The sequence below is a fragment of the Myxocyprinus asiaticus genome, chromosome 10 (genome assembly GCF_019703515.2).
Source record: "Myxocyprinus asiaticus isolate MX2 ecotype Aquarium Trade chromosome 10, UBuf_Myxa_2, whole genome shotgun sequence".
Taxonomy (NCBI): Eukaryota; Metazoa; Chordata; class Actinopteri; order Cypriniformes; family Catostomidae; genus Myxocyprinus; species Myxocyprinus asiaticus.
The window spans coordinates 23,619,803-23,645,461 of NC_059353.1; the positions used below are offsets into that span (position 1 = coordinate 23,619,803).

At 37.3% G+C, this 25,659-nt stretch overlaps 1 protein-coding gene across 1 annotated transcript; it reads left to right on the forward strand.

Moving 5' to 3' along the window:
• Positions 1 to 72: 72 nt before the first annotated feature.
• On the forward strand, positions 73 to 25,385 carry pgap1 (post-GPI attachment to proteins inositol deacylase 1). The gene is made up of 26 exons (XM_051708157.1): positions 73 to 400; positions 861 to 1,014; positions 1,310 to 1,485; positions 3,627 to 3,798; positions 3,980 to 4,140; positions 4,841 to 4,893; positions 5,072 to 5,138; positions 5,233 to 5,338; positions 5,460 to 5,518; positions 5,620 to 5,703; positions 6,004 to 6,053; positions 6,167 to 6,218; positions 6,362 to 6,439; positions 10,624 to 10,699; positions 10,985 to 11,058; positions 11,356 to 11,407; positions 11,495 to 11,561; positions 11,719 to 11,824; positions 14,063 to 14,101; positions 14,196 to 14,380; positions 14,640 to 14,870; positions 17,914 to 18,049; positions 18,798 to 18,848; positions 19,007 to 19,221; positions 20,424 to 20,528; positions 21,227 to 25,385. Exons 1-26 carry the CDS (start codon positions 269 to 271, stop codon positions 21,363 to 21,365), a joined length of 2,820 nt encoding a protein of 939 aa, XP_051564117.1. The 5' UTR covers positions 73 to 268; the 3' UTR covers positions 21,366 to 25,385.
• The last annotated feature ends 274 nt before the right edge of the window (positions 25,386 to 25,659 follow it).

The following is a 25,659-nucleotide window of genomic DNA, read 5'->3' on the forward strand; positions in this document are numbered from 1 at the left end:
TAGACAACGCCTTCTTTCTGTTTCAAAAAGCTACTGCTCTCTTGCCATCCCTCCCAATGTCATTTCTTATTGGTCAAACCTGGAATCTGTGGTCTCTCTCTATTGGTTAACTCTCCTGCCAGTCTTGTGACGTCTGCCCATGAGCTGCGTGACTGGTCCGTAGGAGGTTTCCTATAGGTTTAAGTAGGCAGTGTGAGTTTACAATGAGGAAAATGGAGCTATTGATAGAATTAATTTGTGAATAAAGCCAATTCGATTTTGTGGCGACATGAAACTTGCTGTATACGCGTTTTACGCCTTTGCTCTTGGGCTTTTGCTGTTTGGGTTGCGTGAATTATTGTTCGGTTTCGAGGAGAACCGATGCAGCATGACATACATGTTCGAGTACCCAGAATACCGAGTGAGTATCGCTACAGAAATAGTCTTTAATAATAATCACTGTTGCCCTCAAATGTTTGCAGTTTGCAAAGTACGTAATGTTTTGTAATCGGGTCGACATTTCTAGCTTGCATTTCATTGACAGGCCACACATTAGTTCCTCATACTGCCTGTCATTCTACCTGTTGTTTTGGCAACAGCAGACATCACTTATCACCAGCATCAGACACAAGATTCCTACGTTCAAAACACATCACAAATACAAGTTTACATGTTAAGCAGTTTTGCTTATTTCCAATATTTGCTTATTATAGTAAGCAACACGTCTTGAAGTAGGTCATTAAATGTACATTTCACGTAAAAAACAGTTAAATATTCGTCTGTTTCATAAGCCCTTGTGTCAGAAATCCTGTTCTACTAGATTTGCATGTCCACTGTCTGCGAGTGAATACTCACACTTGTTTGTGCGCGCGCGTCCTCAGCGCGTGCAGCTCCCGCGGCGTGTCGCGCGCCAGTACCCATCATACGGCCTGTATCTGTATGGAGAAGGTGCATATGCTCTGGAGACCAGAGGACTCAAGCTCACTGGCGCTCCTGTGCTCTTCCTGCCTGGCAATGCTGGAAGCTACAAGCAAGGTAACATTTACCTGGTTTCTCTTTAGCATTACAATATGCATTTAGTATATTGTCTGGTAGAAAAAAGTCCTATTAGCTTATTAATGCATCGTTTTCTGATTTTCAGTGGTTGTATACAGAGCCGCACCGTCAGTCCCAAATGTGTGACCTGAATTAGCTACGGCCCCTGTTTTATCTGAGCTTGACCTATATCAGAACAAGGCTTTGACTGTTTGACATGGAGAACAGAAAACATCTTCATCCTCAAAACTCTAGGCAGACATTAAGTGTGTTTGTTGGTATTTCTGTCTTGCAGCTCGTTCGCTTGGTTCAGTGGCATTGAGAAAGGCTGAGGATTTGGACAGACGGACCCATATGAACGTCTTCTCTATTGACTTCAATGAGGAGCTTGTAGCTCTGTACGGGGGCAGTCTGCACAGACAGACTCGCTTTCTTCATGAGAGCATCAAAGCCATCTTGCGCCTTTACAAGGTGAGAGGTCATGAGCTGTAAGGGAAATGTAGTTGATTTTCTTTTCTTTTTCACTTTATTGCATTGTTAGAATTACAACACAAAAAGTGGCTTAGAAGTCAAAATATTGTTAGTTTTTATTTCCATATCATTGAACATAACCCTATTGTTGGTCTAATTCCCTCTGGGCTATTTTTAATTGTTGGTCTATGTACCGATGCATCAGACGGGCACTTTTGAAGCGTATTACTTTGGTTGTGTTGCATCTCACTACTTTTCAGCATCTCTAGTTACACAAGCTGTGTTTTTAGCATGCTGTGTCAAGTTAAACATAGTTTGAAACTTTGATAAACACGTATTGAGATACAGTACCTGAATTCTGTTGTGCTCGGTCCAGCTGTCTTTGAGTGCAAAAGCGAATCTGTGGAAGGCTGTGCTGCCTGCTCGTTGGTTCGACGAGGAGTGTTGGTTGTACAGCTGGTGTGCTGACAGTGCTGGGTAGATTACTTCTTAATTGTAGTGGGGTACTGATTGCAAATTACATCACTAAAATTGTAGCCAGTAATGTAATCTGTTGGATTACATTTTTAAATAATCTAATCTGATTGCTTTTGGATTACTTCTGACCTAATTCTTGTTTATTTGATGTCACATGCATTTGAGTAGAATAAGCTGGTACCATTTTGGCATAATGTTGCTTAAATGAAAGTAAACAAACTTATTTAATGGATCATAAAATGAGAATTGATATGATTTTTGTGTGTATGTTTTACTAGCTATTTGTCTGTTTCTGATTGAAATAAAAAAAAAAACTTTAAATGTTCTAACTCTGGTCATTTTTTGGCATTATAAATGCCATCCATCTGTGGTAACAAATCAGACCAGTTATATTTGTGAATCAACATCACAAAAAAAAAAAATCTCAAAAGTTGTCGCAAAAGCACATGCACGTACATTTTTGAAGCCGAGTGCAAAAGTAATTTACAAAATTAAACTACATCACTAATGCAATTGGTTCTGCGTTTATGTGTGGATTACCACTCCGTCTTCAGTGTAATTACGGCTGGTAGCCAGTATCAGATCTGTTTGTGCAATTTCACCGCTGATCCCCCTCCATTAAATTTTTTTTTTTAAAGACTTATTGAATGCATATCAACTTTAGGCTGATTTAGAATGAAGAGTTTGAGGGATCAATAAATTATGAATAATTTACTGCATTTAGCATGATTAATATGTAATTACATGATCCATAAAGTAACTAATCTGGTTTGACGATTTTTTTAAAATGTTATTTAATCTAATTACAAGTACTAGATTTTTGTAATATGTTTACATAGTCCAGATTAGGGATGTGAACGAGTGATCGATTAATCATTTAATCAAGTACTCGTTCAGCTTTAAATATTCGACTAGTACAAACACTACTTGAATATTGCAATATGATTTTTTTTTTCTGCTGTGACCAACACTAAAACTGCTTTTATCACCTAAATCTTGCCGTTAGTTCTTCCAAAAGGAAAATTCTGCCAAAGTGTTTGTATCGCTTCAGAAGACTTGGAATGTATGTTTCTGTGTGAGTGCAAATATTTGTTTCATTTTTGAATATAGTACTTGTTGTTTATGCATAGTGGTAATTTGTTTAGTTTTTCAAGAAAAACAGGTTCAAAAGTTAAAGGTTGAATGTAAATTCTAAATTTAAAGTAATCGATTACAAATTTTTTTTTTGTGTGTGTGTTTGAGTACTCGACTACAAAATTACTCTAAATTCCCATCCCTAATCCATATTACATGTAGTCTGTTACCTTCCAGCACTGTGCGCTGACTGCCTCTTACTGACACACAATTCATAAAAACATAAAGATGGTAAATCAAGCTTGAATTGATCAGATGGTTGGAACATTACTTATTACAGAACTTGCGTGCAGATCGGGGGCACTATTAGTTGTTCATTTTTTTATCACACTAAATTAGAGCATTAAATCGACAGCCTTAGTTTTTACACTAATATGAATATTTAAAAAGTTGAAAGCATACAAAACTTTTTATGACAGTTAGGTCAGTGGTTTTCAGTAGTCTATATTATAATTGAAGGGCATTGCTATAAGTTAGTTGTATGCATCCAAACCAATTGCTGTTGCTTTGCTATATTTATACGGATTCAGGACCAGCCGGACCCCCCCACAGGTGTGGTTTTGGTGGGTCACTCCATGGGTGGAGTGGTGGCGAGAGCGTTGTTCACCCTGCCACGCTTCAAACCACAGATGGTCAGCCTCATTATTACACAGGCCTCCCCCCACCAGGCACCTGTGCTATCTCTGGACCCTTATATACTGGGTAGGAAAAGAATATATAAATAGACACGCATAAATATATTTAGGTCTTTTGAAGGCTTTATGTATTTGTTGCTTTAAATACTGCACACAAACACATTTGTATTAAAAATGTTCTCACACAAAAACTTTAATGCCTATGAGTTTTGTGGTACACTGACATCAGATTTGTGTGTTTATGGTAGAGTTTTACTCTGCAGTCAGCCAGCGTTGGGCTACAGGTGCTGAAGACCTTCGGAATGTAACCGTTCTCTCTGTGGGTGGTGGTTACCGTGACTACCAGGTGCGCTCTGGTTTGACTGTGCTGTCCTGCCCCATCGATGACCTCAATAAGATGTCCCTAGTGGTAGGTCTACTAACTTTTTTTTTTTTAAATCTTCAAATTAAAAATGATTTTCAATCAAAGATTTCAACTTGCTATTTAAAGAGCACCTATTATGGTTTTTAAACATGCCTATTTTTGTTTTAAAGGTCTCATACAATAGATTTACATGCATCCAAGGTCAAAAAACACTTTAATTTGCTCATAATTTAAATTGCAGCATTACCTTTTTTCCCACTGTCAAAAACGACTCGTTCAATGATCCGTTCTAAAGGATTCATTCTAAAATCCTCCTTTCAGAGAGCCTACTCTGCTCTGATTGGTCAGATGTCCCAGTCTGTTGTGATTGGTCTACTGCTTAGTGTAGTGTTTGAGGGTGGGTCAAAGCTGTTCGCGAGCAGCTGATGAAGACCAGAGGCAGGTTTTTTGTTACCAAATTATGTAGGTTAGTACAGGAAGTAAGTCTGGAATTACTAACGACTGGTTTCAGGTGTTCAGAATCGGTTCTTTCTTTTGGGAGTCAATAACTCCATTTGTCGTGCACTTTGAATTTTGAAACTTTGCAGACTTTTTTACATTCATAAACAGCTATATAACACTACATGAAAGGTAATATTTGAAAAACCATAATAGGTGCTCTTTAAAGTGTAACCTGACTGTTTAGGGCTGATTTGTTTTTGAAAGTCCTCACATTGGTTCATCAGTATTTGTGAATCTGTTTTAGGTGACTGCGGTTCCCAGGACCTGGGTTTCCACAGATCATCTTTCCATTGTTTGGTATGTTTTTGAAACAGATGCTTATTATTTGGCTTCTGAAACTACAGTGATTTTAGCTTCTTAATGGCCAATGAATTTAATCTTTTGTCATTTGAAGCGCCTCCGATAAATGTAAAGACCGTTAATTTAGTTTCATGGAACCAAGTACTGTAGCCTAGTGTGTGTGTTAATTTTGAAGGTGCAAGGAACTGGTTCTGGCCACAGTCCGTGCGTTCTTTGACCTTATTGAACCTGAAACGGGGCAGGTGAGTTTGATCCTAATACATGCAGACTGAATGACAGTATGAATTAAGTTTTTATATTTTCTTATTTTTATTATTCGCTGGTTATGCTCTTTAGTTTACAGAAAATCCACAGAAGCGAATGTCAGTGTTGAACTATCACTTCTTCAGACACCCGGTGCAACAGCCTGGAGGAGGACATAATGCCCCTCTCACTTTCTCAGGTTTGCATTTGGGTGTGCATATCTGTTTATTGCATTATCAGTGCACATATCTCTCTCGGCTAAAAGATGGTATCTTTTCCTATTTTTATCCAAACATCAATCTATCCATCCATCTATCCAGCTCCTCCTGAGGCATGGAAGGAGGTCAACACGCTCCGTCTGTTTTACAATGCCCCCAAGGTGAATGTTTCATCTACCTGTCAAATGTATGCCAGCAACATCACTTTACGGTATGCTGAATTGCTGATGTAAGTTATCAATTTGCTCGACTCTTTTGGCAGGAAGCTCAAGTCAAGTACTTCCTGTTTGCCCTCTCCAGTCGAAGGAAAGCCTATAGCCATTTCCACTGCCGCAGTAATAATATGGTGAAAGAACACACTGGATCACACTTTCTATAGTTTGAGACTAAAATAAAACATTGAAAAGCCTGAATAAAATAGTCTTAAAACAATTTTTGTGAGAATCTGTACTAGTACTAAACATTGCAAATGTTTTTTTATCTCTTCTCAGGGATACAGTAGGTTTAGGGGTTTGTTACTTTTCAGTTACAGTTAATTTTGTGTAGTATGTGTGTAAGTTACAGAGTTTCATTACTATATAATTTGTGCTCTTTGGGAAATGTTCATTTTGCATTTTTGAAAAGTTCCGTATTTGTTGTTCAATAGGAAATGTCCAGCTGGCTTTATGGCTGCACACAGATGAGTGGCTCCATGTGGTGAGTCTTTTTTTTTTTTTTTTTTCTTAAAGCAATACATTAAGGAAATAAGTGATTACAAGAGAAATGAGGATCTGTTATTTGTTCTTCACTCTTTTTCTCCTTCCTCTAAGTGTGCAAGCAGTAGATCTGTCATCTGGGACAGAGCTCCTTCCAGTTTACAAGGTCAATTCAGTGTTTCTTACACAGTCAATAACACACCTTCACAATTTTCTTTGCATATGCTACCCTTCTGCTGCACTGGAAATTTTGTATGCTCCTGGGAATGTTTTTAGTAAGACCAAATGTTTCTCGGTTTGTCTTTTTAGACTGTTACAGTGAAAATCAGTGAACTCTTATCCGTCTCTCATCTCATCATTGACGCTTCTAACCCCAGTGGAGCACAGGTTAGTAACTTAGTTCACATTACCACACAGTAGGGCTGAAAGATTATTCAGAATATTCGAAATGTGATATTACGTAGTGCGATTATCAAACTGCAAAGGCTATGATTTAATTAGATAAATAGGCTGCATGCACTGCTTGCTGCGCTTACTGTATGTGCAAAGCTATGTTCTCTGTAGGACTGTATATTACACCTACTCAAAGCACATATGAGAGCAGAGCGCATACAATTTACAGCGCTTTAGATTCACTAATTGCACATTTCTGTAATTCCAAATATGCTTGGCAGCTAAAAGTTAATTTCCAAATATAAAGTAACCTCATTACACTGGGTTTTTGTGGACCGAATGGATGGCAGCATTTTAGAAATGTCTTCCTTCAGTGTACCGCCAAGATAAAAGCTTCCACCAAAATAAAGGCCTGCATAATTATGTCGCGCATGCAGGTTAAAGCCGAAGTATGTAATTTATGCGACACTAGCGCCACCGAACGGAGTTGCAAAAATAAACAATGTTTTCAAAACAGCTTTCCTTTTTACCTAGTTTGGACTGTGCTTCTAGTGAAAATGTCTTCCCTACTCCACAACAGATATTGTTTTTATTTTCATCAGGCTCTTAATTATTTAGGTTATCTTTAGAAATATGACGTCAAACCAGGCCAGTTTGTTTCCTATTATCACACATCATTAGAATGGAACGTATAACACACACACACACACACACACACACGAGTAAAACTTTATTCATAATTTGTTCATAATTTTTGAAGGTCGAGACTACGTCCTTTATTGTACTGCATCCTTATCTTTAGCATAGTGCTTCCATTTTTTAACAGTTGCATTTGTAATAATGGCTCCTCATTTCTGTGGTTTGGTCAGTGTAGCTAGTCTTTATAAAAAGTCTAATTGATTCTTCCTGAGATATTATTAAATATGAATCTATTTAAAAACATTTCTGGTAGTGTTTATTGTGATACATTTTAGTAGCCTAAGTGTGGTAATGTTGTTTACAAAGCCTTGCAATTTATGCTAGTGTGTGGTAGGCTCCAGTGATGTCTCTTTTTCTCGTCAGTCCTATCAGCCGTCTGAGATGTTTGACTTCTCCATAGTGCTTTAAAGTAGAAAATTCTCAGTCAAATTCACAGGTTGCATAAGTTTTGTGGTGCTCCAGAGACAGGAGAGCACTGAAGAAATCACTTCCCAAGTGTATCTACGGTGGCTCGCATGACATGCATGTGAAACCAGGCTTTAATCGTCACGCGCAAATGCGTGTTTCAGATGAGAAGCATATTTGGCGCTTGTAAAGTATCATGCAAGATGAATATAATTCATTTTTAATTCGGCAGCACGAAATGTCGCATGGTCATTTCCCTGCAAAAATTTTAATACAGGATTTAAATGCAAAAATTTGTGCTCCCTTTATCTGTTGTGATCAGTTTTATTGACACTGATGCACGCACGCTCGCTTGGTCATTGAAGTTTGACGGAGACTCGCTTGTGGTAAAGGCAAACAGTTTTGCGAGATGGAAATACACACCTGATTTTTGAGTTCATAACATTTACTCATTGTTAAACAGAAAATAACAGTAAAATGTAAATTATGCACTGGAGAGAAACATCTCTCAAGCGCATCAAACAGCACATGCACACTGTCAACGTACCTGACGCAGCAACCGGTTTAATTTAAACTGTATGCTTATGAGCTTCTTTGACTGTTTAACATAAAGTGCTCTCGTGTGCCGTACCATTGGTTATGTTTTTATTTTTTTTTTCGCTTCAACTTATCCCCACTATTGTTCGAACGAGTTTCATCATGCACACACATTTTTCACTACTGTAAAGTGACATCACTTACGGAGCTTCTCTTTACATGGCACGCATATCCAAATAATTGATATTGAAATTCGTTGCTGATTATTTTAATTATTGATTATTATCGATGTTATCGATTAATTGTTGCAGCACTTGTTTCCATTATAATTTTTTAATTGGTCAACCTGCAATGTCATCTGCTCTTCCTCATTCCCTTCCTTCTGACTATAAGCTGTTTTGTCTTTTGCAAGTATATCACATATGTTGAGGGTAGCTTTTTTTTATCAATGCGATGCTCACATTGCTGTGTCAGGTGCGCATGTTGCCATAGCTACAATAAGAAAGACATGTCAGGCAAAATCAAGTCCTATCTGTATAAAAAAAAATTAAGTGAATATAGGGGAATACATTTGTGTTAAACAAGTCCCTTTTGGTATTATACTTATATGTGTTAAATGGAGCAGAATGAACTTTACATTTTTAATGAAGAAAATTTTTTTTTTTTTTTTTTTTTTTTTTCATTTATGAAAAAAAAGGTGAACTGATTAAATACAGTGGCACCCTTATTGTATTATTCAGTTGTCTCTATTTAACATCTGGGCTATACGATCTGTATACAGACAAGATGTTACATATTCTCACTATGCATTTAACCAACACACAATAAAATAGGATTTAATGTACAGCGAAATGTGTTTAAAATTTAATGGAAATTAGGTAAAATAGTCTTGTTGTGTGGGATTCTTTGCTAACTTGGTGCCCAAAAGGAAAGACAGAACTACCTGATTAAGGCTCTTCTAGCCACAATTTGATTAGTTGTTTTTAATAGAGTAGCCTCATTATAATAGCTAGGCTTTTTAATACTATACCCCACATGAGTGCCTTGGATTTTTGGCTTGATATGTTGAAACCAGCAACATGATTTTTTTGTGGCCAGGTTGGATGAAACCCTTTTGGTGTAGTACTACATTTACCTATTTTGAATAAAACAGATGATCAGTTACTCAGATAATCAGTAAATTAATTACACTAGGGGTGATTCATGCTTTCAGTGCAATGCATAAATGCATATGATGCATACATTTGCAACCCAGCTGACCATTAAGATGAAAATGAATGAAGACTAGAACGCTAAAGGTGTAAATATGAATGAATGAAAAACATATTAATAATACGGAATTAAATGAAAAAATACACGAACAGTAAATGCGGCATAGGCCTTTAAAAAAAATCCCATAGGTCCTAAGCTTTTGTATCCTCTATAGACTATACTCCTCAAAACCATGACTATGTCCCCCAAGGCTTATTCACATCCAATGAAGATTTAATTATCACTGTAACAAAAATTAGAAACTTGGTCCATCCAGTCTTAATCACCATTCAGTGCCTTATGTTTCCCCTGCAATTATTGTCTTGGTTGAATTATCTGATAAAAATAATAACAATAATGGCCAGATAACAAAGTCTGTTTTGTTACAGTTATGTCTATGCACAGCATCCCAATTCATAATCATGCTAATATTCCTTTTTAAATTAAAAAAGCCCTGCCACCAAGTCCCGTGGTGACAGAGTTTTTGGTGCGTTCAGTGTTTGTCGTATCATATCCAGTTTTCCAGTTGCTTGATGAGACATGGCACTGCAATAAACATGCAGCACTCAGAATTGTTTTTTTAAAGAAATATTAATGTTCTTCATTAAAAAGATTAGAATCTATCTGCAAAAACAATCGGCAAAGTAACTCTTGTGACCTGTTATTCTAATGGACGGGTTGAGGAAGAACAGATGATCATGTGCGCATTGACCAATCAGTGAAAATAGGAGTGTCAGGCCCGCCCACATGTGCAAATCAAATATTCAAGTTATAAACTTGGTTTATATGCTTGAATGTAAAATTTGTTTTCTTCTTTTTGTCTATTTCTTGTTGAAAAACAAACTAATAAAACGTAAATTGTTATAATTTGTTTACGACAGATAAATGAAGTGTTTATTGGTTATTCTGCTTTGAGGACAAACAAATGACAAAATGGGCATGCTGAGTGACTCCAGTCAGGCTTCCTAAGCAACCAATTGGCCCGGTTGCTAGGGTGGGTAGAGTCACGTTGGGTTAACCTCCTCGTGGTCACTATAATGTGGTTCTTGCTCTCGGTGGGGCGTGTGGTGAGTTGTGCGTGGATGCCGCGTAGAATAGCATGAAGCCTCCGCTCTATTTTTGTTGTATTTATTTATTTTTTGTCCGACACATTCAGCCCTACCACACATGATCATTTTTAAAATGAATGTTACAATTATGCTTTTTTTCATGAAAACATCATTTGTAAGATGATCGTATGGTTAAATATATTTTGCTTCTCAGCTTGATTTTCTGTTTGATTGTAGTTTGTGGTGGAGTGTGAGCTGCAGAGAGAGGAGAGCTTGACTGTCTCAGTACAGGTGCCTCATGTGCTGTCCTTTGGTGAGCCTATTATCCTACATATACATAGGCAGTTGGCAGACACTTAAGCCTTTTCCAAAGAAACTTACAAAGGTGCTTTAGTTTCACATATGGACCATAATGGTCAACAGATAGCAAGCATGCAGTTCAGAAAGTTATCTTAGAAGTGCTTGTGTTATAAGCATAGTTCAGTGTTATACTGTCATGTTTTAATACTTGTGGAAAACAGTTAAGTTGAAGTAAGTTACGGGTGTTTTTTTTTTTTGTTGTTGTTGTTGTTTTTTAACTGGATGTAACTGTGTGCAGGTTTGACTGTCCATGACATCAGCATTAACTCCTCTGGGCTGTTCCATACACTGCAGCTACAAAACTTTCACCAGGTGAATGCTCACAGCATTCTCTCAGTTTTTATTTCTTTCCCTGTGTTAAATCCAACACCTTTTTGTTTGTATTCTTTTAGATTTCATCCCTCAGTTTCTCAATTTTCAAATATCCATTTATTTGCACAGCAGAAGTCCTTGCAATGATACAACTCCTATTACAATCTTCAGGGTCTTAACCTTGGCTGTTTGGGTTCATGCTGTAATCTGTTATAGCCTAATAATTTATTTCAAAATAACATTTATAAAATATCAAATGCATAAGAAAAATAAATGATTGAGCTAATGATCCTACAGGTTTATCAGGCTTTCAGAATCACGGTCACAAGTCACTGCAAGGCCACTAAAGGTAAGTGATTCAGCTTTATCAGAATGATTGTTCAGCATGGTGATATAAACAATTCACATCTGTTTGTAAATGTGTTGTGTTATACAGACCGACTGGCAAGTGTGTACAGACTGAGAGTGCCTTGGTTCGTTGAGGACTCCTTTACCACAGCTAGGTAGACAGAGAAACTGTTTATGCTGTTGTGTTTAGATTTATAATGGACCTTGTCATCCATCATCCAGCTGTTCACGTGACAAGATTTTCCCTATCTCCTCTTTGCATTATAGTACTGATGATTTTGTATTTTGTCCTTTTTCATTTCTGCACTGAAGTATTCCTTCAGTATCTGAGATCTATGGCATGCTTCACACCAGTCGGCGAGACAGCTCCTCCAATGCCCTTCTGCAGCTCCACACTGCCCCCAACTGCCAGTACAAGGTATAATTCAAGAATGTATAATAAACTATATGGCAAAAAGTATGTGGAAACCCGGTACACCAAACCCATTTAATTTCAAAACCATTGGCATAAATAGGGAGTTGGTCCTCCCTTTGTTTCTATCACAACTTCCACTTTTCTGGTTCAGCTTTCCACTGGCGTTTGGAACATGGCTGCAGGGATTTGCTCACGTTCAGTCACAGTGAGGTCATGCACTGCAGCCTAGCTCACAGTCGGTGTTCCAGTTCACCTGAAATGGGGTTCACATTTGGGCTGTGTGCAGGCCAGTCAAGTTCTTCCAAACTAGACTCGGCAAACCATTTCTGTGGGAGTATTTAGACTTGGTCACTTCATGCATTTTGAGTGATCGGATAGCTGTCCGATCATGAAAAGACCAAGTGTAAATGCCCTCAAAGGCCGATTTCTAGACTGATATAAATCCGATCACCTCTGTAGTTGGTTTGAGATGCATTCCATTCGAAACTCTGTCAAGGGTGAATGCATCTGGCTGTTTAAGCCACATATGTAAACTTTACTCCGGCCGAACAGCGCTACGTCAGTATAGGGAAATTGTTCAAATGAAGATCGTGATGCATCAGAAAATGATAATTTTACCCACCCCAAGTAAAAACGCATGAAGTGACTAGGGCTGGGCGATATGACCATATATATCATGGTGAAGCTATAAAGTGTCAACCGATAGAGATTTTGCTATATCGTGTATATCGTGTCATGTAAATTTCCATGTGCACGGCGCGGGCTTAAGTATGTGGGCAGGGCTTCATGTGAGACTGAGAGAATTGAAGAAACATGGGTTTTTCTGGCATTTCAAATTTTTCGCCAAGCAAATTCAGTGACATTCAAAAGCACTAAACATGCTTCTCAATGGACACGTGCATCTGTATTTCAATTGAGTGTGGCGTGCGCTATCTCTGGAGAGCCCAAGTGCACATGAGTACAGCAGGCTTCCAGATATTTGTGCTCCACAGAAAGGAGAGCGCAGAGTGGGATCATCTGCGCTACTCAATTTTTGACCCAGGAAAAGCCCTAATGGAAAAAGACATCTCCACAGATCAAGTCCCAAAAAAGTCATGAAATGAAGAGGGAGCTCATTATTAAAACAGGTTCGACATCTGTGGTGTGGGTTCACAAAAGCCGACACAGAACAGAAAAATGTAATCTGCGAACTGTGTTGCTCGACGGTATTCACTCGTAATACAAGCAATCTGTTTTACCACCTGAAAATTAACCACGCAAAAGAATACTATGAAAGCCAAAAGATGCACTCCACATTGATTTATTCAAAAAAATATTTAGCAAGAAGTGTTTATATTCATTGGATATTTTTTTACTTGTGTATTATTTGCATTGTTGCACTGCTTTGAGAAGATCTTGAGTTTATTGAGGAAAATTTATGATATATAATTTAATTGGTTAACATATCAGAAATTTAGCTCTTTGGTAAGGTTGATTTTTAAAAACGTGTTTTTGTTTATTTTTAATTTATTTTTTTTTACTTCGACTATATTTGTTCAGTTCCATATAACGAGAACATTACATTTACATTTAGTCATTTAGCAGACGCTTATCCAAAGCGATTTACAAATGAAGAACATGGGAAGCAATTTTTCATACAAAAGACAATATATAAGAAGTAGTAGTTTTCATTTATAAAGCATTTAATTCACTGACTGGAGTTTCCAAATATAGGCATTACAATATGGTTATTTAATATATAAACCAATTTTTATTGATTTTCCAGAAAACTTTTACTATATTGTGATGTCATTATTATAACGTAGATCGTTATTGTGGTATAAAATTACTCATACCGTGATATAGAAATTTTGGTCATATCGCCCACCCCTAGAAGTGACCAAGTGTAAATATCCCCTATATAGACTTTACTTTGTACACGTTGAGCCTGAACTTTTAATTTTTTTCCCAGCTAGCACTCAAATGGTTGTTGTTCTCCATCTGGATCGCTCGTTTGGTAGTTTTTACATTGTTTCTTATGGAGACCAGAACCAGAAAACAGGCAATCAGAATCATCATGATGCCGCCCTGTGGTTGGTCAGAAAAAACTTGATAGGCCAGGCTTAAAACGCAACACTCAATATTCAATAAATAGCAGATCCCATGCTCTGTCCTTCTATCCACCAAGGGGTCCTTGAACTGAAAAGGACCCCTGAACTAACTTAACAGTAAGGTAACAAATGTTCTCTTGTTTCTTTACAGTTGTCTATCCGAACTTCGGTTTCCAAAGTGCTTGGGCAGGTTCGCTTACATTGTGTGGTATTTCATTTACCAAACTATTCAACTTTGAATCCCCAAGTATACTTTTAATTAAAAAGCATTTGTTGTTCTTTAGATTCTGCGTTTCTGTGGCCCAATGCTGCCTGTCTATGCAGCTGTAGCGCTTCTCCTGATGATCAGGGCTCAGCTGAACTCAGTGAAAAGATCGGGACATCCTGTTGGAATGCAAGAGGTGATGAGTAAATCCTTACAGCTCCACAAACTAGAACTGCCTGTCCTACTGCTCCTGCTGCTACTCAGGTGAGTCTTGCAATAGTGCCTGACTGCTTTATCTGAATGCTGATTCTCTTTTGCTGCAGTGGGACTGTCCCATAGATTGCAGGTCAGATCAGACAGTACTCCATGTCCTAGAGATGGCTGCCTCCCAGGGCAGTGTACTTGCTGCTAGGGAGCTGACTGAGACATTGATTAAAAATAACTCCTCCTTGTATTTCTTCTGTCTTTTCCTTTCATCCTTACTTAATATTTTTCTGTCTCTTTCTCTGCATCTCTCCTACAGACAGAGCTGGTTTAAGGATGTCTGGTTCTCTCTGGGTCTCCCGGCGGTGGATACTCTTCCCCTAAACTCTGTGGAGGACCTGTCTCAAGATACAAAAGAACTTGTACAGGAATGGCCACGGCTGGTGTCCCCACTGCTCTATGTACTGGGTGCAGCCATTGCTTTTTTGGGTAGCACAGTCCTCAGAGTTTCTGTCCGTTTCCTGTCCTTTGTGCTTGCTCCACTGCACAGGTGAAAATCGCACAAATAGCAGCTTTACAATGGCAACTCAAACAAAAAATGGACAATATTGACACAAATGTCTCATTCTGTTGGTCTTCTGTATCTGTTTACTAGAACATACAAATCTGGTTAAACTTCCAGTAAAAATAATTATAAATGGAACAATACAATTCTAAATTCATTATAAATTTAACATAAACAGAGCACATGATACGGCATTTGGACCAGATGAAGTACACTATCAGTTTTTACAAAATTTGCCTCACATTATCCTGTCTCTGCTTTTAAAACTTTTTAACTCTATTTGGATATCAGGGAATATTCCACTCTCTTGGAAAGAAGCGATAATCATCACCATCCCAAAAACAGGAAAAGATCATAATGACCCCAACAATTACCGCCCAATAGCCCTGACAAGTTGCTTATGCAAAACCATGGAGAGAATGGTTAATGAAAGTCTAGTATGGATCCTGGAATCGCAACATCTCATAAGTAAAGTTCACTGTGGCTTTAGAAAAGGGAGAAGTACTGTAGATCACCTCATCATCCTTGAAAGCTACGTACGAGATGCTTTCATCAGAAAAGAACATGCAGTGGCTGTCTTTTTTGACTTGGAGAAAGCTTATGACACCACTTGGAAGTTTGGTATTTTAAAGGATTTATATCAACTTGGTTTTAGAGGACACTTACCCATTTTTATTGCTAATTTTCTATCAGACAGACTATTTGACCCTCATAAACAAGAGCTAGGAGTACCACAAGGAAGCTTTTTATCAGTTACCCTTTTTAGGATCAAAATCAACGGCATTGCAAAAGCTGTCGGGTATCCTTTGCAGTCTTTATGTTGATGACATCGGTATTTGCTACAGAAGTAAATCCATGAATAACACTGAACAGAAAATCCAGCTGACAATTAACAGAATGCAGTCCTGGTCAGTATCAAGTGGTTTTAAGTTTTCAAAGACTAAAACTGTTTGTGTACATTTTTGCCAGCTGCGCTCTCTTCATCTTGACCCAGAGATATTCATGGCTGGTGAACACATCAGAGATGTTAAGGATTATGGAACACGCCTGGATTATGGAAGTATAGTGTATGGATCAGCCAGGAAATCATATATTCGGCTCTTGGACACAGTACATCATCAAGGCATACATCTGGCTTTAGGACAAAGCCAATTAAAAGTTTGCATGTAGAAGCAAATGAACTTTCTCTGGAGAATAGACGCCTCAAACTAGCCCTACAGTATACAACAAAGCTGAAGACCAACAAAGAAAACCCAGCCTACCATCCTGTTTTCTCAACCCCTTTGTCAAGCCTATATGAACAAAAACCAAGATATATCCATCCTTTTGGGCTACGGACCAAACCACATTTACTAAATCTCAAAGTAGATCTGTGCATGCTGGATCAGACACACTTCTTCAGTACAATTACCCCCTGGAACTTTAAAAAACCAAAAATAGTCTTAGACTTAACAAGAAACAAAAAATCTGAAACCTACCCATTTACTTACAACAACAACTTTTCATTAGAGAAATATTTCCATCACATATCCCTTTATATACAGATGGATCAAAATCTGAGGATCATGTATCATCTGCATTTGTGATCAACCATCAAAAAAAAGGAATATCCATCCCCAATCACAGCTCAATTTTTACAGCAGAGGCAAACGCTATCGTCTTAGCACTAGACTTCATAAAGACTATGCAGCAGAGAAACTTTCTGATAATTTCAGATTCAAAATCATGTCTTCAGGCAATGTCATCTTTTAAAAAATGATCACCCAATGCTTGAAAAGATTCTATGCAAGCTGCTGGATTTGGAGGCCCAAAATTTCAATATCTGCTTCTGCTGGGTACTTGGACACTATGGAATCCCAGGAAATGAGGAAGCAGACACTGCTGCAAAAGAGGCCTTATCAGCAGATTTCAAAAAGTGTCCAATACCTCCCACTGACCTAAAACCCATAATAAATTCATATATTAAAAACAAATGGCAAACTGAGTGGGATCAATGCACCATGAACAAACTCCATGAAATCAGCCCTATTGTTGGCAAAAGAAGTTCCTCTCTGTTTTCAAATCACTGGGACCAGATCATCTACACCTGTTGTCGAATAGGTCACTCCAGGATGACACAAGTTTTTAATATTGGGAGAAGATTCACCAATGTGTACCTTCTGCCAGAATCCATTATCCCTGAAACATGTTTTATTAGACTATACTGGTCTTAACCCCGTGAGAAACCTTTTTTTATTCAGTCAGCACTCTGGAAGAAAGTTTTAACAAAGTCAAACCGAACGCAATTTTAGAGTTTTTAGGAAAAATAGATTTTAAAAACCTTTTTTAGAATTCCTTACAAATTTCTCGCCATGGAAATAGCCATAGAAGCTGGCATGGCGTTAAAAACAAACAAACATTATAAATTTAACAATGCATTTCTTTATATACAGTTAAACACTTCCTATTTGGAAAAATGCTGCTGAAAAACTGTTCATATAATGTGTATGATAATGTGTGTTCCTTTTGATATAATCTTATTAAAAGCTTTGTAAAATATTAGTCAATATTTTAACATATAATGCCAGTTTGGGTCAGATGTCATCCCATGAAAGTCTGTAGAAATCTTGGACAATCTTAATTCTGTCATAATTTACTTACCCTCATGTTGTTCCAAACCCATATTTTTATCTTCTGCGGCTCACAAAATGATATCTTGTTCACTGATTTCAAAACAATGACATGATAGATCTCAAAGGACCCAAAAGTGTATTAAGAGTAGTCCATGTGGCTCATGCGTCATATTCCAAGTCCTCTAAAGGCAAACGATTTGTTTTGTTGAGAAATAAGAAGTTATTTATGAAGGTGCAAAGAAGAGCTATGGTGGAATTCAATATTTTCACATTAAAATTTCATTTCTCACTATGCTCATTTTGGTAGAGAGCGGGTGTGCATGTGTGTGGCAATACCTTTATGTCCTTGCAGATTCTCTCCAAAATGTAATTTGTGTGACTTGTGTGTTGCAACATTACTGTGTGTTTGTTCACAGACCCTCAGTGTCCCGAGATTGCGGCACACTTCGTCTTCGTACTCTGATTATCCTGATCGTCTCTTTGAGTGTGCTGGGTGGAGTCACCTGTGGAGCATTGGCTCTAACTGGCTCCACTCTCCTACACCTCTATAGGGTGAGTTATATATTCACTAGTCCATATTCAGGTGTGTTGGGGAATGGTAATTCATGAAAAAAGAGGAATCATGATTCTAGAGAGAAGGGGCATTGCTAGGGTTGGAAGAGATAAGGGGCTTAGCCCCCAGAGGAATCATGGTTTGTTGAAACCTGCCAAGTGACAGCAGTCCCACCTACTAGCTGGAACAAGTAGTGTTTAACAGCTTGCTGTAAATGTGCAAGTCTCTGCAGAGCAATAATGGGTGTTTTCCAATCTGTTGGTGTTTTCAAACCAGGATGGGCTTTTCTAAACTATCCAGTGAAAGTAAGGAATCTCAATGTAGTAATCAGTGGGCATTTCCAAACCAGTACGGGCGTCTCTAAACTTCCAATGAAAGTAGGGAATGTCAGTGGTTTGAAAATGCCCACTGATTGGGAGAATCCCATTTTCTCCATCTACCACAGCTAGTGCCCATTGCTTTTCCTTACGGACAGACGGACTACTGGGTGAACAAAGTCATAAAACATATTTTATTTGTGAAGTGAGACTTGTGTAAATCTTCAAAAAAGATCAGGAGCTTGAGAAAATACATAAGGGACTTAAGCCCTCGAAGCCTCCCCCTCGCAACACCTGTACTATAGAGATTGACTTAAGAAATTGTAATATTTCTGCTGAAAACTAAAGTTTAAACTTGTCATAACATGTATGTTTGTTTCTTTTCTGTAAAGTGATTGTAATCTCTTGGGAATGTCTGTCTTTTATATAGGTGCTTAGATTACAGATGACTGAGAGATCACTGAGCCACATGTTAAACCTGGTAAATATGTATTATTTTTTTTATTCACACTATTTTGTCTTTTAGGGTGATCTATTCCTCATTTTGCTCTGGAAAAAAACAGCAACTTTTAAAATGTATGTAACTGTCTTGTTGGCTCACAATCACTGTACTACCCAAATGTTTTCCTCTTAAACTAGGAACCACAGAAAGTTTCACAAAACTCGGAAAACGGTTTTCATGACAGTGATTGTCACAGTAAGGGTAAAGAATGTAATGGCACCTCTCTACTGTCAGAATCGGTGCTGCAAGACGTCAGAGATGATCTGCAACTCCACCTTAGTCTGTCCACACTGCTTACCCTTCCCATGATGCTCAGCGCACCCTCCCTTATCCACTGGAATCGCAATCTCCGGTAATCATAGTGTGCATTTACAAGCACGATCATACACCGATTACACTTGATAACCTGACAACATGGAAGGTTGTGGAAAAACCTTAATTTATTCTTTTATCGGGAAAATGTCAAACTGTTTTAGCAAAAACCGATTGGCAATTTCACCCTGCATGTAAACATCTGTTCTAGCAAGCTTAACAAATATGTGCATGTCTGTTTAATGTTTTAAAGTCAACATGAAAAACAAAGCAAAACATTTCATTAAACGTGTTTTATGTTGTCAGGTTTTTATGATAAGCTGATTTTTGTTGTCAGAATATTATTTCTTATGTAAATGCACTCATTGAGTCTTCATTGGAGTTGCATGTTTACTTACATTTCCAGAATTTCTCATACATCTTGATACAACAGCCTGATAGTGAATACTTTGTGATGAAATTCTAAACAGCTGGAATCATCTAAACCTTCCTATACTGTTTGGACATTTTTTACCAAAATCACTTTGAAAGTTTGATTCTTCTGTTTTTAATTAAATTTTCACAGTCTAATGCTTTTCATTATTTATTTTGAGGTATTACAATTTGATGTTTGAAATTTGATTGAAATAATGATTGGTAACAAAATGATTATTTTATGTCTTCTCTTTATAACACCAGGTCACCAAGTGTAATGTGACATTATTGCACAAACTAAAACTTCAAAACAGTTAAATAAATAAATAATGTTTGACAAATAATAGTTTGATAATATCTAAATATATATCCAAATGCATAACTTGTGATAACATTTTGAATTACTACACAGGAGGTAGCTGCATAGAACACTGCAGCCATTTAGTGGCTATTATTGCCTAAACATGATTTTAAAGGTTGTTGTTGTTGTTTTTCTTCTTCCACCAGAGGCAGCAATCTGCCTCTAATACATGACGCACTCTCATATTTTCTTCATGTTTCAAATGATAGAAGTGTAGGTTTTTACTGTAATGAAGTTAAATAAATGTGCTTATTTGCATATGCAAATGAATGGTGAAACCGAGAAATGTATATGTAAATAAAATCTAAAATGCATTAAATCTTAAAAGTAGTACATAAATGTATTAAAGTTACACTTGTACTGTTCCTGGTAAATGATGACCATGAACAGTAAAGTAATTGCCCCTTCTTTAACCGAATAGGAGGGTTAAGCCTTTGGTTATTTATACCTGTATGTGTCGTCCTCAGATATTGGGTTCATCTGGATCCTGACCCCTGCTGGCCTCACACACTGCCCCTGCTCATCAGCTCTGTACTGCTTATCAACTGTAACACACACACACTACTCTGCAGGTTTGTGTTTATTTCCATAGTGGTTTGCTAAAAATCAATGATGTAAAAGACAGGCACAGTGAATGTGGCGTCACGCCTCGTAGATGCGTTGTATTTTAAACAAAACTTCAGCATAAATATTATAAGAGGAGTATGCAGTGAGTGAAAACGGGCATAAGAGTAGATGGGTGCTGTAAGGGAATGGCACTGGCAACGTGTTATGAGGCACACTTAAAGTGAAGGCCGCCTCGTCACCACTGTCATAAAATTACCATGCCTCTCCTGGGGAGACTGGTTCCTTCTCTGTGCATGCACAATGGTGTCTTCGCAGGTCCAGGAGAAAAGCAAGAAGAATCCAGTAATTCCTATTTTCATATTTGTTTGTAAGAACTATTTTCAACTTTAAAAGTGTGTGTGTGTGTGTGTGTGTGTGTGAGACATATTTTAGGTTACAAACTAGTAATTATGAGGGTATTATGCTATAAATGTGGTTTATGAGGACACCCCTTGTGTCCCTGTAATTCAAACGGCTTAAACATGCTAAACAAAGTTTTTTTTTCTTTTTTTGGACAATTTAAAAATGCCAAAAGGGTTAGGGGATAGAATCTATAGTTTGTACAGTATAAAAATCATTATGTCTGTGGAGAGTCCTGGTAATGGTAGCTGTACCAACATGTGTGTGTGTGTGTGTTTAAACATATGTTATTCTTGTGTTGCAGCAAACTGATGACGATGACGTCCCGTCTGCTACTGCCGCTGTGTGTGGGCATGTTAGCTTTCTGTCCTCTGCACATTTACCGGGTCATTCATTTCCTGTCTGCATCTCTGACTATTTTGGTCTCTTCTTGTTACTTTTGACCTTCTCACCAACTTCAAACAGTCTGCACTGAGATTAGAACCAGACTAAGGATTTGTGTTAATTCACACCACACCGAAACAGCCTTAGAACTTGTGTATTCAGTGAGATCAGATGGACTAATGACATCACTGGACCAGCACATCTGGCATCATGTGATTTGTCGAATGTCATCATTTGTGGCTTCTGAACAGGGTAATCTTTTTGTTAATGCTGTGCATCTGTGTTCAAGAGAAATATCTATAGTGGATCATAAGATTGGTTTACCAGACATATAGACCTATAGTGTTCACTGATCCCTTTTTAGTCTAAGACTATTTTTAGTCCACATCTGGAAAACTAGCCTGTCTGATTTCATACTAATGTGTAGAGTCAACATGAAATCAACTTTCTTAAAACATGTTCCTGGTATTGTTCACGATTCACCAGTGCCCATCATTCCAAAGAAAAAAGTGTTTGTCAAAAAGTAATAATTTGCTCCACCTCTGAAGAAACTTAGCTGACATTACGTCACCTGATGTTAACCAATATTCAAATAGGTATTTAGGCTACTTTTGTAGATAAAACTGCCTTTCTAAAATCTTGCCAAACACAGTAATTTAATGCCAGACAACGTTATGTGACATTATAGATTTGAAAAACCATTTGGGATATGCTGAGATGTAAGGGTGAACTTGACCTTCTGCTTCTATATTTTTTTAGTGGGTGCTGGTGGTGTTTCAAGAGGGAACAATTGACTGGAAACCCACTGTAAGGTCTGGCTCCATTCTCGTATTAAAAGTGGGTGTTTTATGATCCAATCAGTTCTCGATGTATGCAATTCACACCCTATTTTTTTTTCTCTTATTGAATATTCTGTTTTACTCAGAAATGCATTACATTACGAAAGTAACATTTGTTTGCGAATTTCATTTCATGTTGACTTTAAGGGTTAAAAAAACACCTTTAAAAGAAAATTCCAGGTTCAATACAAGTTAAGCTTAATTGACATCATTTGTAGCATAATGTTGATTGTCACAAATTTATTTTGAACTGTTCATCCTTAAAAAATAAAAATAAAAACATCAATTAAAAAAATAATACAAGTTTTTATAAAATTCTAAGCTTCACATTTTGGGGGGCGGGGGGCAAAAATTAAGGTTAAGGTGGGGCACTCCCAATGGAAGTGAATTGAAAGCCAATTTTTGGAGGGTTTAAAAAAAAGGCAGAAAATGTGAAGCTTATAATTTGATTAAAGCACTTACATTATTTTGTTGTGTATTATTTTATAAATTGTAGTTTTATTTTATTAAGGATGGACAGTTCAAAATTAATTTGTGGCAATCAACATTATGCTACAAATGCTGTCAATTAAGCTTAACTTGTATTTAACCTGGAATATTCCCTTTAAAAAAAAAAACACACAAACCTTTCTGCAATTGACATGTCTGTCTGTGTGTGTGAGTGTGACTGCATAACTTTGCCTATTATATCTTCAATTTGTCATTTCTGACTTAAACCATTTGGCTATGAATGCACTTTTTATGCCTGTAGGTTCTATCTGTGTTACACAGATCAGTTCCTACACAAACACCCCTGTTGCATTTAGCTGAAACTGTAAGGCAAATTTCAATGTAACATTCCATCTGGTTATGTTATAATGAATTTTGCAAATGGTGGTCACATATTTGGATTGACAAGCAATATGATTTTTATATCAGCATCAACGTGCACAATTTGTGGTGTTTAAAAAAACCTCACAGTAATGTTTATGGTAATAGTGCAGTCTCATAGAGGCAAATTATTAAAGAATCACTGCCAGAGTCACAGTAGCCATGAGATTGTTGCTGTCTGCACAGCTGACAACTTGTCTTGTGTGTGTGTGTGTGTCTGTATTCAGGAGTAAAATGAGATGTGTATTTTTACCATAGTATTTGATGGATAATGTTGATGAACCATCAGTGTTCTCCACAAACTGCTCCGCAGCATCCATCTGCTCCATCATTTGATTTGCTAATGACAGCTGATTTGATTCGGAGATTGTTAATCTGAGAGCCTGATGAGCTGATCTGAAATTATATAAAATGAAGGAATGGTGCCTTGTAATATGCCTCTGTCTCTCTGAAACCAGTTCACAATTTAACATGCTTGTCAGTGAGGGCAGATGCATATTGGGCCATGTTTTTTCAGTTGGGCCAGCACATCTCGGCAGTCTGATATTTTAATCAGAAAATGAAAGAGATTAAGGATGTGTTGCACCAAAAAGAACAAAAATACATGACACAAGTGTGCCGTGTGTGTGTGTGTATTTTAAATTAATTCCTTTTTAAGATCTTTTGCAAATGAGCAGTAGTGTGGTGTTTTTTATTTTTTATTTTTTATTTTTTTTATGGCATGCTGTGACCTTGCTCTGCCTCATTCTAAAATTGTGCTGGTTTTGTGGTGAAAGTTTGAGAAATGCTTCTTATTTTTCTCAAAGTGATTGTTTTCATTGGTGTTCACTGTGATGTGCCACAATATTTTGAGGCTAGGATTTGATTGTCTCAAAGCAGAAGTGGTGATCTAGAAATAGGTCTGTCTTGGTCATGTAATGATTACAGTCACCATCTTAATAAAGCCAAACAGATAAAACAGCAGCTCATCAACCCTGCAGCAATGACAGCAGTGTTTGTATTGATGTTCGTGTCACCTACTATGCTAAAATGCATGGAAAATTTGGAACATGAAAATGGTAATAGTTTAGCTATTGCAGTTGCACCATGTCATTTTGTAAAGACCTCACAGAAATGCAGTTTTATAAAAATGCCAGAACTAAAAAAAAAAAAAAGGTTTACTAGCTAACTGTTAAGTATATGCATTAGCAGGTGTGGAATGCAAAGGGGCATAAAGCTTAAAACCTTGATCAAACCTTCGACCAGATCAATCTTCAGGAAACATTAGAGCGATCGAAAGCCCCAGAACAAATATGAATCTGAACATTCCTATCATATTCTCTGTGAGAAACACGCATTCAGTATTTCCCTTGGAGCCAGTCTCAAGCATACCCCAAAAGCAATTTTAGCTGTGACTGTTTTGACTGTTTTTATAGAATGCAGCTCACTGCCTCATCAACTTAAATGCTGTTGTGCTTTAACGTAGTTGCTGTTACGGTCGGCACTGCTGTTTTGATTCATCTGTTATAATGGATAGGTTTAAGAAAAAGCTCCGTAGAGATTTATAAAACACTAATTAATAATGTATTATAGAAATCTATATTGTAAGGAGGCAACATGATTAGGTGATCACTTGATTACATGTGCTGTCGTTTGAAAGCTTGAAAATGGTTATTTGATCAATTTTGTTCAAGGAGGAATTAATCAGTAGTTGTATATCACTTACTTTTAACCTTTTGCAGCACATATATGTTTTACTTGGGGTTTACTTTAAGATGTTTACTTGGAGATGTAGAAACCGATACAAGCGTGATCATAGTGCAGTTTTGTTTGGTTTGTGGTGCTTTTGTAATGATCATATTTCACTCATATATAGTAACTAAACCAAACTGTAAGAGTGCAAATGAACATTTATGTCAGTGGTTCTTTTATACTGATCTGTGTGGAAACACTAGCACATGTCTGCTAACATATTAGCACTTCTTTCTGCAGGCATGTACCAGTCTAGCCCAACCGCAGTGCCACTGTGATTTATTTGTAATTGTTGTCTTAACGTGGTGATTAGGGCAGCTAATGCTGCAGAGATAAGCATCACTTATTATTATTAAATATTCAAATATGCTAGAATGTGTCCGAAGTGTTGTGCACTTGCTTTGTAATTAAATGATTAAAGTGCAGGATAACAAGGTAATTGCCTTTCTCTCTCTCTCTCTCTCTCTTTCTCTCTGAGCTTTGTATATGGTAAAATTACAAAGTGAACTTTCTCAGGTTTAAAATGTGTCGTGGAGTCAGTGGCTTTCGGTGTTTTTATATCTTGACATTAAGAGTAACGCTATTTTACTCAAATATGTGCACATGTGAGCACTGCTGCTGTTCCAATAAAATTGTTTACTGGGAGTTGGTTCTCATTTCTTACTTTATTGAACATTTAGAATAAAGCATATTATAGACTAGAACACACTCTAAGCCCTAATGCTCAAAATATTTTATGTATTTATTATTTAGTTGGGAATGATAGCATTCACTGTACTAGCTAGTTCTAGCTAGTCAGGTTCCCTCTACTTAAATATTTCAAGTTAAGTTTACATGGTCATTTTAAGTTCAGCCAAAGAGTCAAGTTTATATTTAAGTGCCATTTAAATGTATGAGGTAGCTTACTCAATAT